Source organism: Sceloporus undulatus, chromosome 2 (assembly GCF_019175285.1).
Source record: "Sceloporus undulatus isolate JIND9_A2432 ecotype Alabama chromosome 2, SceUnd_v1.1, whole genome shotgun sequence".
Taxonomy (NCBI): Eukaryota; Metazoa; Chordata; class Lepidosauria; order Squamata; family Phrynosomatidae; genus Sceloporus; species Sceloporus undulatus.
In genome coordinates this window covers 312,634,290-312,652,867 of record NC_056523.1, presented here as the reverse complement: position 1 = coordinate 312,652,867, position 18,578 = coordinate 312,634,290, and the positions used below count along the sequence as shown (strand labels likewise).

Sequence of the window (18,578 nt, the reverse complement as noted above, 5' to 3'; positions counted from 1 at the left end):
CTGGTCACAGGCTACTGGGCTTGTCCCAAGTGGCTTGTCTCCTCATGGGTCCAAAGCACACTGTGGAAATAATCCAGTTATTCCAGTTAGCTCTTACTGTCAGGAGGTCTTCCTAATGTTGTTGTGTTGGTGCGTCAACACAAGGGTAAATCCAACTGATTAAATGGCTCTACTCAAGTCAGGATTTAGGCCACAGTCTGAACCAGAGGGACATGTCCCAAGGCATGGAAGTGGGGGAACAAAGAAATTAAAACTAACTGGAAACGACCAGCACAGCTGTGTTAAGAATGATATAACATTGTCCCTTGAACCAATATACCAATATATATTCCTAGGGCCTCATTCCCACTACATAATAAATCATTTTCAAACCGATCTGGTTTAAATGGCCCTTGTATGCACTTGCGCCGAATTTCTGATGCGGTTTGGCAAGGGGGCACAGTGCTAAAGCAATTTAAATTGGTTCTTCCAGATCTGCGGAATTCACTGCTCCTTTGGAAATGAATTGATTCAGTGTAAGTGTAAACGCGCTGTCTATTTGATTTGGTTCCTGTGGTGCAGTCCCTGTGTGACGACTCCATGTTGAATCAATCCATTGCTGAATGTGAACACAATGTGGGATAAATTGAAATGGGTAGGTTCGATCATCGCTTGAATAGTGTGAAAGTCTATTCAGTGCTAAACTGCTTCATTGGTTGGACTAAAAATGATTTATTTTGTAGTGGGAATGAGGACTAGGACAGAGCAGTTGACACATTGAGTGTAGTTGAAATACCTTACAAGCCTCCATCCATGGCTGCTTGTTCCACTTGCGCATCAGCTAGCAAAGTTGGGTCATCATGGAACATCAGACACTGCTAAAATGTATGTTCTTTCAATGGAGCACCTTCCCTGGGGAGGATGCCCAATGATGGAACAGCAAGAGGAGTGAACATGCACCCTTTACAGGTGACACCCTCCGCACCAGGTGACACCTTAGCAAGTGATGCCACTGTATGGGAAGATAGGACTGGGAAATCAAGGGCATGGGAAAAGAGGGAAAAGATGAAGGAGAAGGGTTAAGGATTAAGAGGAATAACAAAGGAAAGGGGAAAAGGGAAGGGGGGAAGTATGGAAAGGGAATTGGGTAAGAAAGTCAAAGGATGGACATTGAACATTATACAGAAGGAAAAAACAAGGAAAAGGTACAGGATGAAGAAAAGGAAGGATAAGGTTTAGAAGATAAGGATATGATAAGGAAATCAAGAAAAAGGAATGAAGGAGAAAACAATATGCAGGTATTAGAAATATAGATTACAATAATATTTTATACTTTTTATAGAACTATATATTTTATACAACAAACAATTAGTGTTATATTAGATGATGCATTATATTAGTTAACATGGACAACTAAATATTTTGATAATGTAAAGATTGAAGTATTTGGTGGATATATATGCAAGATATTTAATAAAAATTAAAAAAGAAAAGAAAACCAAGGGCATGAGAACCGGATGTAGTAGAACTCTATGGGCAAATACTTTTCATTTTTCCACCAGTGTGTGAACCAAAACTCTTGTGGAGTTTGCAATTCTCTGAATTCTGTAATAAGTGCTCTAATGTCAAAACACAAGCAAAAAGACATAGAGCCAGCATAGTGGTTTGAATATGGGACTACAGCTCTGGAGACCAGAGTTCAAATCCTGGCTTGGCCATGTAAATTCACTGGGTGAGTTCGGGCAAGTCACATTCTCTCAGGTTCAGAGGAAGGCAATGGAAAACTCTCTGAACAAATCTTGCCAAGAAAATCCCTTCATAGGGTCACCATAAGTTGGAAAGGAAAGCACACAACAACATCATCATCATCAACAACAACAACAACGGGGATAATCCATATAGCAGTGAAAATGACATTAAAATGGATTATCATAGGAAAAATGTGTACAATGGGCCCTTGGTATCTGCTGGGGGTTTGTTCCAGGACCCCCTGTGGGTACCAAAATCCATGGATGCTCAAGTCCCATTAAATACATGTAGCATGGATAAAGAATCCATGCTAAGTGCATACAAAATGCATTCGTATGAAGAAATACATTTTGTGCCAATTTTGAGGGACTTAAAAAAAAACCCTTAAAGTTTGAGATGAACCGAATGTAAAACTGAACGACGTTCTTAGCATGAACCCAACTTAAGGCGGGGAAACATGAGAAATCAAAACTGACAGATTTCTCTATCCCTACTACATAGTGCATACATAGATGATGAGAGACTGAACAACAGGGCCCTCAATATACCAATCATCTCCCCGCTCCGTACCTGTGACAGTCACCCCTATAATTATATTTCAAAGCTGTTAACTCCCATGAAGCCTTAGATTTGATGGACTCTCATTAGTCAGTTGTTTAGGGATCCTGATTGCACTTTCTCCTTTGACCCCTTAAACCAGGAAAATGCTGATCCTATATGTGCTGACGAATTTAATTAGCTCCTTTAAACCACCAGATGCTTTCAATAAGATTTTCAAGATGTTCCTGTCACATTTTAATTCACGAGGTCAAGAGCTTTAGGCTTGTTTAGTGCTGTGTTTTTAGATAAGGGACTTTGCTCTGTGGAGTTAACACAAAGGTCTGAAGAGCTATAGCGAGCAACAGACACTCAATGGAAAAGCATGTGGACTATGGAGTGATCTTGCCATACTGGATGAAAGAATAATGTGTGATCCATAAATGTTGTGTTATATTAATTCTTCTTACACCACAAATTTATAGTATTGCTTACACTACATAGGTATATCCTTCGCTGTTGTTGATGTTGTTGTGTGCTTTCAAGTAGCTTCCAATTTATGGTGACCCTGTCATGGGATCTCTTGGGAAGATTGTGTAGAGGAGGTTTGCCATGGACTTCCCCTGAGGCTGAGAGCAAGTGACTTGCCCAAGGTCATATATTATTGAAATACCAAAGAAATAGCAAATACAAAAGGTCCATAGACATCAGGAGGACTCCTGAAACATTAAGAAAACATTCATATTCATTCTCCCTCTGCTTTAACATCCACAGACATTAGGAAGGTTGTTGTTGTTGTTGTTATTATTATTATTATAAAATAAATATAATAAAAACTTTATTTATATACCGCCCTTTGAAACATCAGGGCGGTTAACAACAATAACAACATACATCCAATATAGATTAAAAACAATGCAATTAAAACAATAAAAGAACTTGTGCCAAATCACAAACTACTAACGGGGGGGGGGGGGGCTCTCAGGGCAAAGAATCAGGGGTAAGCCTGCTTGAAGAAGAACGTTTTCAGCCCCTTCTTAAATTGGGCCAGGGAGGTTGCTGAACGGAGCTCAATGGGCAGCGAGTTCCAGAGGGTAGGGGCCGAGGTGGAAAAGGCCCTTCTGGTGGTATTAACTAATCTAGCCTCTGGAACTCTTAACAAGTGCTGCCCGGTGGATCTGAGTGTGCGGGGCGGATTGTATGGAGAGAGGCGGTCCTTTAAGTACTCTGGGCCCAAGCCATTTAGGGCTTTATAGGTTATAACCAACACCTTGTATTGCACCCGGAAGCGAATAGGCAGCCAATGTAGGTCTTTTAAGACCGGTGTTATATGACTGGTCCTAGGTATGTTAGTGACCAGTCTTGCTGCCGTATTTTGCACTAATTGCAGCTTCCGGGTATGGTACAAGGGTTGCCCCATGTCGAGCGCATTGCAGAAATCCAACCGAGAGGTTACCAGAGCATGTACCACTGTTTCTAGGTCTCCCCGGCTCAGGTAGGGATGCAGCTGGCGTATCAGCTGAAGCTGATAACAGGTGCTCCTGACCGTCACATCCACCTGAGATGTAAGGTGGAGCGACGAGTCAAGGAGCACCCCCAGACTGCGTACAGAGTCCTTCACGGGAAGCATGATCCCATTCAGGACAGGTGGAACCACCGCCATCCCTGGGCCAGGAGAACCTATCACGAGTACTTCTGTTTTCTCTGGATTCAAGCTGAGTCTGTTTTCCCTCATCCAGCCCATTACCGACTCCAGACAGGCCACGAGAGGAGAGATGCCATCCCCGGTCACTGCATCAGTCGGAGACATAGAGAAAATTATTTGGGTGTCATCAGCGTACTGATAACCCCGCGCCCCATGTCTCCGGATGATGTCTCCCAGCGGTTTCATGTAAATGTTAAAAAGCAATTTAATCAAGTTGGAGGGCGTTAAACACTGAGTCAGCACAGCAGTGAAGTGGCAACTAGAAAAGTCAATGTGATCCTAGGCTGCCTCAATAGAAGTATCATGCCTAGACTAAGGGAAGTAACAGTGCCACCTTTTTCTGCTTTGTTCAAACCTCACCTTGAATATAGTGGCATCCTGTTCTGAGCACCACTGTTTAAAGAGGGATACTGACAAGCTGGCACCACTGTTTAATAGAGATATTGTCCAGAGGAGGACAGCCAAAATGGTGAAAGGTCTGGAAACCATGCCCTATGAGGAATAGCTTAGGGAGCTAGGTATGTTTATGATATAGTTTGACTGAGTTAGAAGGCAACTTCTTATACACCTGTTCTTACATTGTAAGATCTGTTCATTGTGAAGAAAGGAATCTTTTGATCTTTAATCACAAGGTAGCTTTGATTCAAGCTGGCAGTAATATTTGAGGTAGTATTCAAGGAGGGAATAATTTTTCAGGTTATAAAGATGTATAACAATAAAACTGTGCACTGTTTTTATATGGGAACATTGTGAAATCAGTACTGCAGTCAGCTATTCTAACTACTGCAGGTTGCTTGTTGATGTTGTTGTTGTTGTTTTTGTGTGCTTTAAAGCCATTTTTGACATATGGGGAACCTACCATGGGGTTTCCTTGGCAAGATTTATTCAGAGAAGGTTTGTAATTTCCTTCCACTGAGGTTGACAGAGTGTAAGATCACCCAGTAGATTTCCATGGCCAAGTAGGGATTTGAACCCTGGTCTCCAAGTACACTATTCCAACACTTGAACCATGACACCACACCGTCTCTCTTGTTTGATGCTCATACAATTGGTATATTCATGTGAGCAGCATAAAAGTCTCTGAAGTAGAGCCTTATGAAAAATTACAATGTCTGTGATGTTAGAGACAGCACAATGCCATTTTACTAATGGCTGAAATTGCCAAAGTTATCTGCAGGTTCCTACATTCTCTATTAAAATTGGCAAAAGAAAAGAAAAGAAAAGAAAAGAAAAAACTGGTTATAAAATCAAACACTGGCTCTGATTCTAACATTTGTAAAGCAGAAAATGATTTGGGTAGTTACCTGTATGTATTGAGAAAACATCAAAACAGTTGTTTCTGACATGGAAACTAAACTTTGGTTTGAAGTAGTAATATGTATGGAGCAGTGAAAATAATCTCAGATCACCTAATCTCCTGTCTAATCTACTATTACTCTTTACAGAGGTTGGGAAAGTTACATCAGAATCCTATATCATCTCATTTTCTGCTGCTCCAGAGACTAGGATCCAGAGCAATGGATGCAAGCTACAGGAAAAGAGATTCCACCTCAACATTGGGAGGAAATTCCTGACAGTAAGGGCTGTTCAACAGTGGAACAAACTCCCTCGGAGTGTAGTGGAGTCTCCTTCTTTGGAGGTCTTTAAACAGAGGCTGGATGGCCATCTGTCAGGGATGCTTTGATTTAGATTTCCTGCATGGCAGGGGGTTGGACTGGATGGCCCTTGTGGTCTCTTCCAACTCTATGATTCTATATGGTGTTATGTAACTTTACATATATAAGAGCAAATATGGTGTAGTGGTCCGAGCATTGGACTAGGACTCTGGAGACCAGGGTTCAAATGCCGACTTGGCCATGTAAGTCCACTGGGAGACCTTGATCAAGTCACACTGTCAGCTTCAGAGGGTGGCAATGGCAACCCCCCTCTGAATAAACCTGACAAGAAAACCCCATTATAGATTTGTCTTAGGGTTGCCATAAAATGGAAATGACTTGAGGGCACATAACAACAACAACAGCAGTAGTAGCAGCAGCAGCTTTACATATACTTAACTACATAGCAAAGGCACTAAGAAATCCCTTTACTGAATTGTGAAGATGTGCAATGGGACATCAGCAAGAATGCCCAATGTACATTGATGCAATGTACATCAGGACCAATGTATGTTGGTCCCATTGTGCATCAGACACCGATGTACAATGACCACATTGCTGGGTTTGCTATGTAGTAACATAACAGCATCCCTGTACTGGACATGGATGTTACACAAGTTCACAACTCTAATTCCCACACATGTAAGTCCACTTACATAGATGGAAGTTCCCAACAGGTTTCTACCCTTAGTTTTTTGGCCTATAACGTTCAAAGTTCCTAAACTAGGGAATTTTGGAAGCCAGAGTCTTTAAAAATATTTTTTTCCCCATTCTCATATTCTGCGTTACATTGTATTTTGCGGTTGGCTCATTATATGATAATCCATTGCTGCAATTGGACAGTGAATAGTAATCAAAGCTTCTACATCTGGGTTGTATGGTTCATCTGGGAATGAAAAGATTTTTATCGGATTTGACAATCTCATCAAAACCATCATTTTTTCACCTCCTGAGATTTAATGTGAATAGAAACAATAACAATTCTTCTTCTGTAAGAGGAACTCAGACATTTTCAAGGTTTATAAGGCATTTCTGAGAAAAAAAACCTACAGCCCAAATTATCTGCACATTAAAATAACATGATTAAATGGGCACAATTGAAAAATATATACATACACAGACATCAGTTAATGGATAAAATACATAAAATAGGTAAAATGCATTTAAAATGGGCATATTAGAAAAATGCATTAAAATGCAAGCCCCTCTGGACTCATAACTTCATAAGAATCAAAATACCAGTGGGATTCAAAGATACACAAAAAAGACCCAGATTTTAACATTCTTGGCTGCATCAAAAGCACAGATATGGGTATCTATGAAGTCTACAGCTATGTTATCTCTGTGTCTATTTTCACCTGTCCGCGACCTTTTTTTTTTTTTTACAATCCATCCTTGCTTTTGCACATTTACTTCCATTTTGTGCATTTTTCTTTGCAGACCACAGTGGTTTTTACACATTTAATGTGCAACCATTCTTATATGGGCATTTTTCTAACCCATACATTTTTCCCACAGCTGCTTGTCAGAGCGAGGATTACAGAGGGCAACTTGTATCTAGTTGACAGACTATCTTGGTAGTGTGGGCCAAGCTGAGTTTATGAAACTGCAGATTGAAACTGGACTGCTTGCTTATGTCTAATTGAGAGAAACAGTTATTGTCAACAGGTTGATGATGAGACTTTTTAAATAATCTCATGCCGTGTTCTCATAGTCAAACCAAACACACCACTCCAAGGAAATGATGAAGAGCTGTTGGGATTTCTAACTATTCAGTGGCCTACTGAAACTACTCTTTTAAAGCGGAGCAACTCAAAGTAGTGATCCATGGACTGGCACCAGTTTACATGCTATCGGCTGCAACTCTGCAGTGATTTTCCACCTTCAGACCTCACCTGGAATACTGGGTCCACTTGTTCTGGGCACCACAATTCAAGAAAGATGCTGACAAGCTGGAACATGTCCAGAGGAGGGTGACCAAAAATAGTGAAAGGTCTGGAAACCATGTCCTATGAAGAGATTCTTAGGGAGGTGGGTGTATTTAGCCTGGAGAAGAGAAGGTTAAGAGGTGACATGATAACCACATTTAAATTTCCGAAACTATGGCTTGTTACAGACTGCCAAAATAAAGCTGCTTCGGGTCTCTTTGGAGGTATGCTATTTAAATGATGCATGGATCCTAAGAGTCCAGAGGTCGCGCAAAAGTCACACTCCATTCCTAAGCACTGGAGTGCGGTTTTGGTGCAGCTTTTGGATTCTTAGGACCCATGCATCATTTAAACAGCATACCTCCAAAGAGACCCGAAGCAGCTTTATTTTGGCAGTCTGTAACAGGCCATAGTCATGTTGAGGGTGGAACAAGCTTGTTTTCAGCTGCTCCAAAGACTAGCATGGAACAACTGATTCAAGCTACAAGAAAAGAAATTCTATCTAAATATTAAGAAGAGCTTCCGGATGGTAAGAGTTGTTTGACAATGGAACACTCTGCTTCAGAGAGTGGTGGAGTCTCCTTCATTGGAGGCCTTTTTAAAAGGCTGGATGGTCATCTGATTGTATCTTCCTGCATGGCAGAGATTTGAACTGGATATTTGATTCTATGAAAGAAGCAGTTGTAGTAAATGGGCATAAATATGGTGCCAGTCCCTGGCACATTTGAGGAGGGGAATCTTGCAGGCACCCCACATCAGGTAATTTAAGAAACACTGCTTTAAAGCCAAAGTCCTGGTTCTTGGAGTATAGCTCTCACTAGCCCTAGCTAGGGTTTGGAGGTTTGTGTTACAAAGAAATGTGCTACTTGTTCATTGTGCATTTTTACAAGGAACACATTACTTATAACAAGTAACATAAAACATGACTAATGTGTGAGTGTTAACACTATTTCAATTTTTTAAAAAAAACAAATGAATTCATTAAAAAGGGCAAAAACCACCCCCTAAATCCCACTAATAGTAGCATTCCTGCAACATGAGGTTACTCATTTTGATGTTAATGGTTATGCAAACACCAAATTCATGCTTCATTTGTGTTCAGACCTGTAAAATTAAGGCAGCTAGCCCTCATTACAAAAGACAGAAATAGAGAAAGATGAACATTAAATTTAACACGTTACTTCAAAGTCCTTGCCCAGCCAGTAAAGCCAGGATTGAGGGATTATGGGAACTGTAGTCCACATGCATCTTGTTCTAATTGTGCCTGCAAATCGTTTCTGTGACTTATGGCAACCTTAGATCTTATCATGGGGTTTCCTTGGCAAGATTTGTTCAGAGAGGGTTTGCCATTGCCTTCCTCTGAGGCTCAGAGAGTGTAACTTGCCCGAGGTCACCCAGTAGGTTCCCATAGTCGAGCAGGGATTTGAACCCTGATCTTCCAGTGTCCTAGTCCAGCACTTGAACCACTACACTGCACTGATTCTCTTCATATACATCTAGAGGGCCATAAATTTCCTATCTCTGATATAACAGCTGAATATCTCAGAGACCGTCTCTTCCCATACAATCCTCCCCGCGCCCTCCGGTCCTCTGGGAGGAACTTGTTGCAGCCTCAAAAATTGAGGCTTGTGGCGACCTCCCAGAGGGCTTTTTCCGCTGTTGCCCCCAGGCTCTGGAACGACCTGCCGGACGAGATCCGTCAATTAACATCTTTGGACAGCTTCAAAAAGGCTGTCAAGACGGATCTCTTCAGGCAGGCCTTCCCAGACTGAAATATCGCGGCCTCAGGATCTCAGGATCTCCCCCCTCCTCAGTAATGTCTCCAAAGCCCCCTTTTCTTTTCTTTAGAACTGAAGTTGCAGTGGTTTATCGGTTGGTATTATTTTGTTTAATTTATTGTTGTTCTAACTAGTTATTGTGGTTTTAATTTAGATATGCAGTTTAATAACTTTTTAAGGGGGGAGGGAAATATATTGTTTTTATGCTGTATGTTATTTTAATGTTGTAAACTGCCCGGATTGGTTCGCCACAGGGCAGTATATAAATAAAATTTTATTATTATTATTATTATTATTATTATTATTATATGTAGTCATCAAAAGGTGAATTTTTTTCTTCATGCTGTGAAAGATTTGCTCGTTGATTTCTACACATCAACGTACCTTTAAAGGCATAATCCAAAAAAGGTTTTCATGCATGCAGTGTGCATCTTGATCCTCATAGTAGCAGAACAGATGCACTTGGGGAGTCCATAGAAAGGCATGAAGGAATCATAGAATCATAGAGTTGGAAGAGACCGCACGGGCCATCCAGTCCAACCCCCTGCCATGCAGGAAATCCAAATCAAAGCATCCCCAGCAGATGGTCATCCAGCCGCTGCTTAAAGACCTCCAAGGAAGGAGACTCCATCACACTCCGAGGGGGTTTGGCGGGGTACAGACCGCCGCTTTGCGGCGGTCTGCCGCCGCCGCCAGTAGGTCCGCGGGGGAGCTGGAGCCTTCAGACGGCCCGACTCCCGCGCGGACCGAAAAAAGAAGCTCCAAAATGGAGCTTCTTTTACCGTCGCGTTTGCGACGTAGCGAGGCGCCAGGGGCGCGCTCGCTACGTCACAAGCGGCGCGACACGTCTGGACGCTGTGCGTCCAGTACGTAAAGATGGCGGCGCCCGTATGAACAGGGCGCCGCCATCTTGTACGTATTCAATACGTACTAGGGTTAGGGGGGTGCGGAAGCACCGCCCCTTCCTAACCCTAGTATGTATTGTATACGTACTATTTGGCGGTCTGTAAACCGCCTTTGTTTCACTGTTAAACAGCCCTTACTGTCAGGAAGTTCTTCCTAATGTTGAGGTGGAATCTCTTTTCCTGTAGCTTGCATCCATTGTTCCAGGTCCTGTTCTCTGGAGCAGCAGAAAACAAGCTTGCTCCCTCCTCAATATGACATCCTTTCAAATATTTAAACAGGGCAGTCATATCACCTCTTAACCTTCTCTTCTCCAGGCTGAACATCCCCAGCTCCCTAAGTCGTTCCTCATAGGACATGGATTCCAGACCCTTCACCATTTTAGTCGCCCTCCTCTGGACACACTCCAGTTTCTCAATGTCCTTTTTGAATTGTGGTGCCCAGAACTAGACACAATATTCCAGGTGGGGCCTGACCAGAGCAGAATACAGTGGCACTATTACTTCTCTTGATCTAGACACTATACTTTTATTGATGCAGCCTAAAATCGCATTGGCCTTGTTAGCTGCCGCATCGCACTGTTGACTCATGTTCAACTTATGGTCTACTTGGACTCCTAGATCTCTTTCACATGTAGTTTCATTCAGCAATGTGTCTCCCATCCTATATCTGTGCATTTCATTTTTCTGCCCTAAGTGCAGTACCTTACATTTCTCTGTGTTGAATTTAATTTTGTTAGCTTTGGCCCAGCTTTCTAGTCTATTCAGATGATTTTGAATGTTGATCCTGTCCTCTGGAGTATTAGCTATTCCTCCTAATTTGGTGTCATCTGCAAATTTGATAAGTATGCTCCCAATTCTGTCATCCAGGTCATTGATAAAGATGTTGAATAACACTGGGCCCAGGACAGAGCCCTGTGGGACCCCACTGGTCACTTCTCTCCAGGATGAAAAGGAGCCATTGTTGAGCACCCTTTGGGTTCGGCCGGTCAACCAATTACAGATCCATTTAACAGTTACTTTGTCTTTTTACAAGCTTGTTTGCAAGAATATCATGGGAAACCTTGTCAAAGGCCTTACTGAAATCAAGATATACTATATCCACAGCATTCCCTTCATCTACCAAGCTGGTAATTTTATCAAAGAAAGAGATTAGATTTGTCTGGCATGACTTGTTTCTCTGAAACCCATGTTGACTTTTTGTGATTACAGCATTGCCTTCTAGATGTTCACAGACTCTCTTTTTAATGATCCGCTCTAGAATCTTTCCTGGTATTGATGTCAGACTAACTGGACGATAATTGTTGAGATCCTCTTTTTTCCCCTTTTTGAAGATGGGGACAACGTTTGTCCTCCTCCAGTCTGCTGGGACTTCTCCTGTTCTACAGGAGTTCTCAAAGATTATTGCCAATGGCTCCGATATTACATTTGCCAGTTCTTTTAATACCCTTGGATGTAGTTCATCTGGTCCTGGAGTCTTAAATTCATTTAGATTAACAAGGTATTCCTCTACTATCTCTTTACTTATTCTGTGCTGAAATTCCCCTGTTCTGTCCTCTGCTCCATTATCTTCAGGTTGAGCACCCTTTGCCTTTTCTGAGAAGACTGAGGCAAAGAAGGTGTTGAGTAATTCTGCCTTTTCTCTGTCTTCTGTTAGCATTTCGCCATCTTCTCCATGCAGTGGCCCTACCGTTTCCTTCTTCTTCCTTTTGCTGCGGACATATCCAAAAAAGCCCTTTTTGTTGTTCTTAACCTCTCTAGCAAGCCTGAGTTCATTCTGCGCTTTAGCTTTTCTGACTTTACCCCTACACATGCCTGCTATTTCTTTGAATTCCTTTTTTGTGATTTCCCCCTTTTTCCATTTCTTATACATGTTCTGTTTCAAACTTAGCTCGGTTGAAAGTTCCTTAGTCATCCATCCTGGTTTCTTGAGACACCTCCCATTTTTCTTTCTCACTGGAACTGTTTGAAATTGTGCCTTCAGTATCTCTCTTTTGAGAAACTCCATTAAACTATATCTTCCTCCTGGCATTCTCCAGCAACTAATATTAAGTAGCAATTTGTAGCTAAACATGGAGGTTTCATACAGCAGTTGCCCTAGTAGTTAATGCATTTGTTGTTGTTGTGCACCTTCAAGACATTTCCAATTTGTGGTGACCCTAAGGCAGGGGTAGGCAATCTTTTTGAGCCGGGGGCCGGGTTGCTGTCCCTCAGACAACTGGGGGGCCAAAGTCAAAAAATAAATAATTAAATAATTTTTATAAAAAATAAATATATAAATAAACGAGGACAAATGTAGGACAAAATTTTCAAATGGAAGGCACTTTTTTTAAAAAAATGGAGGATACGTGAAAAAAAATTGCCGATTTTTAAAAATATGTTAATATAAATGCATGTTTCTGAGGCTTCTATAGACAATTGCCCCCTAAAGGCCCCGGCGGCAATCGGCGGCAGGACCGGGCTGGGGCCGGTCCCAAGGCCTCACCGGGCCGCATCCGGCCCGCGGGCCGCAGGTTGCCTACCCCTGCCCTAAGGCAAGCCTATCATGGGGTTTTCTTGCCAAGTTTTTTCAGAGGGGGTTTGCTATTACCATCCTGTGAGGCGGAGAGTGTGTGACTTGCCCAAGATCACCCAGTGAGTTTCCATAGCTGAGCAGGAATTCGAACCCTGCTTTCCAGAGTTGTAGTTTAATGCTCAAACCACTGTGCCACATTGGCATAAGTAATGCATTACTTAATACTATATTTTTGGTCTGCTTTTTCACCAGTGAATTTGAGATAGCACGTAAGGCTCTCCCATTTTTATTCTGACAACCACCCTGCAAGGTAGGTCAGGCTAAGACTGGCTTTCCAAAGTTCAGCCCAGGACCTTTATTGCTCAGAGGGAACCAGAAACTCTAACCCCTACATCATAGCAGCTGTCCATTACAACATGGGTGAGACTGAAAGCAAAGGAGAACAGGATTCTAGTGGCAACTTAAAAAAATATTTTTCTGTATGAGTGAATCATTCATGTTTCCAGCTTTGTCCATAGCAACAATTAGATTTTCATGGGAAAATATTGCCCAGAGTTGTCATGAGGTGCATGTTAAAATTTGTAAGGGATTAGTACGGATTAGCTGATAATCAGAAACTCTTCTAGGCATTTAGTAGATTAGCAAATCTTGTTTCTTTAATAAAATAATTTCAGGGACAATTATAACAAGATGTTTCTTATTAGAATCAATCTGCTTGGCTGTGTACACAAGAAAAAAAAGGCAGAGGGGGTTGGTGTCTACTGCTTTTAAGATGTATGTATTCCTAATGTGTTTTTGTAAACACTGCAGGAACATCTCATTTGGGAATTGCATTTACTCTCTGGGCAAAGGAAGGCTCAGAGAAGGCTGACTGGGAAGAGAGTTTTGTGGACTCAAGAGTTTAGATTCCAAGAGTTTTTACACAAACCAAAGTGTAATGTCCTCCTATCACATAGGAAGACAATTACACTCTCTGCCCATCTCTTGTCATACTTTCCCAGAAATATCAAAGTCATTCATTTTTTATTCCCTATCCCCCAGGCCACATGAATTCTCAAAACTCTTCTGTGTATTTTGTTCTCCTTTTGTGTCCATATTGGGTATAATAAATCCCCAGTAATGTAACTAGTGTTGGCATCACTCAGTGTAGTAACTCATGGTGTCATCCCCCTAATTACCACCATATAGACTCGTTAGGAGTGTTTTTTGTACTAATGTTACTCTTGAATCATAATTCCTGTATATCACTGAACGTAATGGCAGTAGTTGTGACATAAACAACTAGCACAGTTCCTTTCATAGACTAAGTCTCCTTCATTAGATACATGGGGTGAACTGCTTACAGACAGACATTTATGCCCATGAATGAGCAGGTCCGTGCGTGAATAGTAATAGAAATGGAAAACTTGTGGGTGTGGTGATGAGGTCACAAGTTTGTTTGGGGACAAAGTTGGGAGGAAAGATATTGCCCAAAGCCAAGATGTACAGAAAATCATATGAATGGTGGAAGGAGTTCTTGGAATGGAATATGATGCTGGCTGAGAACCAGAAAGGAGCTGTGATAAAATGGGCAAGAGAGGCCTTGTGAGGCTGGGGTGTCAACCAATTTAGTATATTTTCTCTGACTGACACATTTTCCAGCATCTCAAGCAGAGATTGTCTTCCCCAATACCTTTATGCTTTAAAGGAGCCACAGTGTGATGGCATCATACCTCATCATTCTTCAGGTGAGGACCAGGACTTAGCAAATTTAATATGATCTCTATAAAAGAAGGGCTGCTTCTTTTGTACCAACAGTTTGAATCCACCACTAGTTTGAGTCAATATGTAAAGCAGCGGTAGGCAAATCCAACATCCTCTGGACCAGGGGTAGGCAACCTGCAGCCCGGCAAGGCCTTGGGACCGGCCCAAGCCCGGTCCTGCCGCCGATTGCCGCCGGGGCCTTTGGCGTCTCGCGCGAGGGGCATGGTGGGAGCTTCAGAAACATGCATTTATCTTAACATTTTAAAAAAAAAATCAGCAAATTTTTTCACGTGTCTGCCATTTTTTATTTAAAAAGTGCCCTCCATTTGAAAATTTTGTCCTACATTTGTCCCGGTTTATTTATTTAATTAATTTTTAAAAAATCATTTAATTATTTATTTTTTGGCTTTGCCCCCCAGTTGTCTGAGGGACAGCAACCCGGCCCCCGGCTCAAAAGGATTGCCTACCCCTACTCTGGACGGTTAAGATTGCAGTTCCCATGATGACCTATTATTAGGGATTATGGAAGCTACAGTCCATAGTTTCTTGGCCTTTTGGATAAGACCAAGTATACTATGGCTGCAGTCCAAAATATTTGGAGATCCTCTGATTGGTAACCCCTGCCACTTAAGGCATCTCACTATTTTGCAGAGCAGCCTTTCCAAGGTTTCCAGCTGATGGTACAATCTTTCCAATCATTTATTATCTGATCTTTTAAACAGAATGTAATATGCAGAATGTGTGCTGTGCTATAGAATGATTTCTTTTCATCGGTGCATAAAGCAGGCCTTCCATAACCACGGATTCCTCATTCTCAGATTCAACCATGCACAGCTTGAAAATATTCAAAAAATATATAAATTCCAAAAAGCAAAGCTTGATTTTGCCATTTTATATAAGGGACACCATTTTATTAGGCTATTGTATTTAACAAGACTTGAGCATCCACTGATTTTGATATCCATGGAGGGGTCCTGGAACCAACCCCTGGTAGATACCAAGAGCCCACTGTGTTTCATTTTATGACTTTTGGAACCACCATGAGTAGTTATGGTGATTTAGAATAAAAGCATGAAAATAATAAAATCCAGTCTTAAAAAAAAAGACATCAAAACTGATAAATATATAAACACTATAATAAAACAAGGAAACGCTCTGAAATCATGGTGCAGGCTTCAATTGCTCAAAACTTGGTGGAGAAGTATAATATTTTCTCCACAACAATTGTGAGAGAGCCAACATAACACCAGATGAGTGAGAGTTTCACAATTAAGGTGCTACTACAGGAAAGGCCCTGTTTCACTGTCTGGCCCTGCTAGCTTTCAGTCCAAACTGTTTAGACTAGTAGGTAATCTGCACAGTGCTAGCAAGCAACACATCTTGTAAGATGACATGACCTGGTGTATTATTATTATTATTATTATTATTATACTCTGAATTTTTTTTTAAAAAACAAAGTTTTGAAAGAATGGGTTAATGGTGCTGTACTGTTCTAAACTGAACTGTTTCAACTGCTTTTTATCTTTCAAAGTATAGTTTTAAATGACTTTTTGTATGTTCTTAGATACATTGCTTGGTTTTATTGTAAACCACTTTGAGGCCCAGTTTTGGGAGAAATGTGAGATATAAATAGTGAGGAATTCAGATTATTGTCAACACCCAGTTTTTAAAAAACTGCTGAGGGTTCCCTTACAATATATTGGCCATGCTTGTTGGAGGTGATGAGAGTTGTCATCCAACGTAACTGGATGGCACCATATTGGAGAAAGTTGTATTATAGATGCATTTTTTCAAGGTAATGTTGGAAGAAGGAAAGCTATGCTTAGTAATAACTTTAGCTCTTAACACTGTTTCTGAAGTCATGGCTGGAGAGATTCAAAGAAGCCAGTCTTCAGAAAAATCTACTGGATGAAGGAGCTAGGTTAAGAAAAGAGGGATGGAGGAAGAGGACATGTCATTTTAGAATGTGGTGACAAAGACGTTGTTGGATTGCAACTTGCAGCATTTTTCACCATTGGCTGGCCTGACTAGGGCTGAGGGGCACTGCAGTCCAACAACATTTAGAGGGACACACATTCCTTACACCTGTGCCGGAAGGTGTGCCGTTTCTCTTTGTATCTGGTCATCCTGCAGTTCAGCTATGAAGCTGAATGAGTGATGCTGAATGCTGGGTCCAGCTTTAAATGTCTGACAAATTTAGTTGGTGAAGGTTTTGTGACATGAAACTAAGAGATGAGAAAAGCTTTACCAGTGAAATTTCTGAACATCAAGCTATTATTCAAAGGCTTAGGAGAAGACTCAGAAAAACCATAGCAGTCTTTGAATGCCACATGAAGTTATAAACCTGCTGAAAGTTATAGGTGCCAAACGATCCTTTACTGTACAGTCATTTGTTTTGATGTATTTAACAAATCGTACATTCTTTTAAAAACTATGATGAAACATTCTGTTTTGAAAGTCATGTAGCTTTCCCCAACTCCCTCCCCCAAATATTGTTCCCTTTCAAGTTGACCAAATATATTAACACAAAACGTATGTTTAATACAGAATTAGAGGTTGGGACACGGTCCCTTTATAACATAACATTTATTGTGCCTTTACTTAACAACTCTGTACACTGTGTATAACGGGTATCCCTTTATTTCAGGACATTACTGCTCAGCAAAGTCCATATGCAAAACAGATATCACATATCTTTAATCTTTCCTATCTATGAAACTCTTTTCTAATACCACACTGAATGAGAACTATTATATCTTTCTTAAATCCTGGAAACTGAAATTATTTTAAATTACTGAAAAGGCTTCCCTTCACTGTTAACAAGGTGACTCGTATCATGTAATTCAAGGAAGCATGATGTACTTTGGCAAACACCAAGGAAAGAGTTGTGTTTTCAACTCTACAGCTTTGGGTTCATCACCTGCAATTTTGGAATCCCACCAGCTCCACCAACCTTTATCAGTAGATATATCCAATTTGTTTTTGTATTTTTACATTATTTGGAAAGGAAAGCCCAAAACACTCCTCATAAAAGTGCAGATTGGCAAGTGAGCAGTGTGAATAACCATACTGCTCCATGGCTAGTGGGCATTTGTATATAGATTTTGTAACTGTCTCTACTACATTACAGAACATTTCTGTTCAGCTGCCTGCTTAATATCAGTGAAAGTAGCTTGGGCCTTCTCTTTGATAGCATCCATGTCCATATTTTGGATGTTCTGAAGTTGTCCGAGAATAGAATCTTTGTCTTCTTCTTCTACTTGATCTTCAGCCACCATTTTCTGGAGGTCTTCTGGCAAGTCTACATCATCACCAGCCATCTGGATTTGGTTCTCATCCAATTCACTCTGAGATAGGGAGGACAGAGGAAAGAAAGAGAAAGAGACAAAGCCAAGAACCATAAATATCAGTAGGAAAGGTGTGTATCCAGTACAAAAGATGTAATGAAAATTCTTTTGAATTTAGATTGTTCAATTTCAAATTAAAATGTAATATATTTTAGCTCATCCGCCCAAATTCTGTGCCAAAAGAACCTGCATAACATAACCTGTATAAATCAGACATTTTAAATTGCATGAACATCAGATTTCTGTAATCCTAAATCCTACCCACACTTACTTGGAAATCCCAATGAATAGCTTTACTCCTGAATAAACAAGTAGAAAATATATGAATAAGAGTGAGCACTTTTATAAAAACAAAGATGTGGGGGGAAGTAAACTGTAATCTACCCTTTATCCCATCAGTTGGTCTCACCCTAAAGACAGAATTGACATAGATGACACAAAAGGTTATAGAGGTGGTGTGTTTCTTCTTTGTGCGATGTCTGTACCCAGCGGGTGGACATGGGACTGTCTTGACTGGTAAAGGATGTAAAGACTTCCTCTTTAAAACTGTAGGGTCAGCTCTTTCATGGATCAGAATGAAGGGCCAACCTCAGATAGTTAAGTAAAAGAAGTTGACATTGCTGGAAAGACTCTGCTACTTCTGCAAAAGACTGCTCACACATCAGTGGCATCACTAGGGTTAGTCACCCAGTGGGGTAACTCATGGTGTTACCCTTTTAGAACCTCTCCCATACCGGAGC

The 18,578-nt window shown here is 41.0% G+C and overlaps 1 protein-coding gene across 1 annotated transcript in view; it reads right to left on the bottom strand.

The window, feature by feature from the left end:
- Window positions 1–17,021: 17,021 nt before the first annotated feature.
- The window catches only part of CPLX4 (complexin 4), a 40,356-nt gene continuing 38,799 nt past the window's right edge, over window positions 17,022–18,578 (bottom strand). The window contains exon 3 of the mRNA XM_042453926.1: window positions 17,022–17,838. Within this exon, the coding sequence (XP_042309860.1) occupies window positions 17,611–17,838 (228 nt within the window). The 3' untranslated portion in view covers window positions 17,022–17,610. The remainder of the gene's footprint in view (window positions 17,839–18,578) is intronic.